The 2,422-nt window shown below is 39.1% G+C and overlaps 1 protein-coding gene across 1 annotated transcript; it reads right to left on the minus strand.

The window, feature by feature from the left end:
• Nucleotides 1-286: 286 nt before the first annotated feature.
• On the minus strand, nt 287-2,210 carry LOC120171271 (bidirectional sugar transporter SWEET15-like). Its single transcript, XM_039179000.1, has 6 exons — nt 2,076-2,210; nt 1,571-1,607; nt 1,214-1,424; nt 967-1,128; nt 760-879; nt 287-665 (listed from the first exon to the last, which is right to left on the minus strand). Exons 1-6 carry the CDS (start codon nt 2,125-2,127, stop codon nt 399-401), a joined length of 849 nt encoding a protein of 282 aa, XP_039034931.1. The 5' UTR covers nt 2,128-2,210; the 3' UTR covers nt 287-398.
• Between the last annotated feature and the right edge of the window lie 212 nt (nt 2,211-2,422).

The raw sequence follows: 2,422 nt of genomic DNA on the forward strand, positions 1-2,422 counted from the left end.
AAAACTCAGCCGACTCATCCGTTGTCACATCTCGACATGACTCATGATCCTTAAATTCCTAAGAAACTGAGATGGCCGGAAGGGAGGGACGTGAGGACAGACGTTTTGAAAATTTTAAATTTTTATATATTTTAAATATTTTTGTAATATTTCTACAATATGATTTTGTTAGTAAAATTTTATAGTTTGGCTTTTTGTGCCCGTCCACGTAAGAAGGTATCCCGTGAAATTCCAAAAATACATATTCTGTACCATATGGCATCAGAGATATAACTAAAAACAAGCATGGCACAAATACATATATATTATTGGTTCACTTGTGCTGGGATTTGAAAAGAAACGAGGCATTAGAACAAACAAATTCATGAACTGGTTGTACCTACATTCTAGTGCTTAAATCAAACAGGGCATTCATCGGAACCTCCCAAGTTTTTCACATCATTTTTGCCGGCCTCCCCTCTCTCTTCACGCTCTGTCTTATCTTCTTTTGTGCTAATGTCTACAGCTACCGGATAAACTTCCGAGGGGCCTAATGTGCTGAGCACAACACCGCCTTTCATCTGTTCCGGCAGCTTCTTCTCCTCCGCAGCCTCGCCGCCGTTTCGGTAAATCGCGTAAAGCAGCATCTGGAGCATCCCCAGGACGAAGCCCGCAACATTCGGGAGCTGTAAACGAACCAGAAAAGAAAATCAAATTTGTGGCTCAAACGTCAAAATGAAGTCGAAAGGGTTTGATCAATTGAACAAGAAACCAACTTACAGCTACACAGAGGTCCTTCATGAATAGTCCATAAGCAAACCACATCACTGCACTTATTGTTAGGAAAAACGACAGATTGAAAGGCATAAACTCGACGCTCTTTGTTCGAATCACTCGCGCCTGAGGCCGATAAAACACGACATACACGTTTAATAACTTGAAGAAATCGATGAGCAAAAATGGATTTTTACAGAAATTTATACTGACCACAATGCTTAAGGGGGCTGCAAATACAGATATAGAGAAAGCAACGCACATCCAACCGAGAACCTGCACACGAACTTCACCTTTCACCAGGAAGTGTGTGAGAATGAGAATCAATGAGAAGAGACCAACGTTGAGGGATACAAAAAGTTTTATAGCAGATGCCTGCAATTCCAAAATCAGATTTAGAAAAGACAAATTAAACCATGGAATAATACATTAAAAAAAAGAGCATGGGAAGTGAATTTACCCTGCTGTTCTTGGTTGCATAAGCTATGAACATAGATATGTATATAGTCTCTACAACACATCCAAAGGAGTTGATGGTGATGAGCAGGAAAGCGCCCTTTTTCATCAAGGCGTAGTAAAGCCATAGCATGGAGCTGAACAATGCCACCTGGTATGGGAGTGATTGGAAACTCTCGGTTGTTTTCTTTTTGTATATTCTGTAGAATGTTGGTCTGAGAATTTTATGCAGAAGAAAAAAGGTTATTATTATTATTGTTCGTCATGTAATCGATAGATAAATCAATAGATAGATTGATAGATATCGGATTTAAACCATTGGTTTTGAGTTGAAAAGAAGATGAAAAAGACTGATGCTTACACGGGAGCCAGGTATACAAGGACTGAGATGATGTTGCCTGCAACCAATTGCAAACACAATTCATCATGAAGTTCTCGTTGCTCAACTAGAAAACCAAAATAAAATAAAATGCATTCATGCAGATGATACATTTGTTTTATTTCCATATAAATGAATAATTTTCATATGATTGGGATGGTGGATCATCCTATAGGTGTCAAACACTAAATATCTGCAAGCGAACTAACACTTCTTGTACCATGAAAAAGGAAAACAGACAGTGCGTGTATAAATTAGTTGTTTAGCTTAACCAAACAATGACCAAAAACCTCATGAAGAAGTACAAGGAACAGAATGATGAACTTAAAGCTCTAGCGTAACGTGTAAAATATATATTACTGAAATAGAGGAGGGAATGGCTTAAATGAGCTCTCAAAATGACCCAAAACAAAACTGAAAACTTAAAGCCAAGAAGATTGAATACGGAGCCATCATGCAGCAGAATTTTGGAACTATAAATTATTACCCAAGACTCCAAATGCAATTGCCCAGGAATGGTGATCTGCCATTAAAGCCATCTCTTTGTATGAAAACAAAGGAGAAGCAAAAGACAAACGGAGGATCTGAAGGAATAATTCCTGGGTCTCTCTTTATGAGGGTTTTGTCATGAGGTTAGAGGAAAGGGAGGGGGGTTATATACAGGGACGAGTGTAGGCGTGGTGAATCATTGAGGCAGAGCACGCACTGTGTATGCGTATCAAACTCTTTCTACTTTGCATGACAAGTGGAAACATTAGTAGGTAGCTTCGCATAAAATCATTCATCTTGTTTTGGCCTTACCCCCCACGTGCCTCTTCACTCGCGTGTCCTTCG

This window comes from Hibiscus syriacus, unplaced genomic scaffold (assembly GCF_006381635.1).
Source record: "Hibiscus syriacus cultivar Baekdansim isolate YM2019G1 unplaced genomic scaffold, ASM638163v2 tig00111832_pilon, whole genome shotgun sequence".
NCBI lineage: Eukaryota > Viridiplantae > Streptophyta > Magnoliopsida > Malvales > Malvaceae > Hibiscus > Hibiscus syriacus.

Bases quoted from the DNA above. Each gene is read 5' to 3' on its own strand.
- LOC120171271 (XM_039179000.1), bottom strand. From the start codon at position 2,127: ATGGCTTTAATGGCAGATCACCATTCCTGGGCAATTGCATTTGGAGTC. The intron at 1,129-1,213 runs GTAAATTCACTT...TTGGAATTGCAG, and splicing joins ATGCAACCAAGAACAGCAGG to GCATCTGCTATAAAACTTTT. The intron at 666-759 runs GTAAGTTGGTTT...GTTCGTTTACAG, and splicing joins TGAAGGACCTCTGTGTAGCT to CTCCCGAATGTTGCGGGCTT.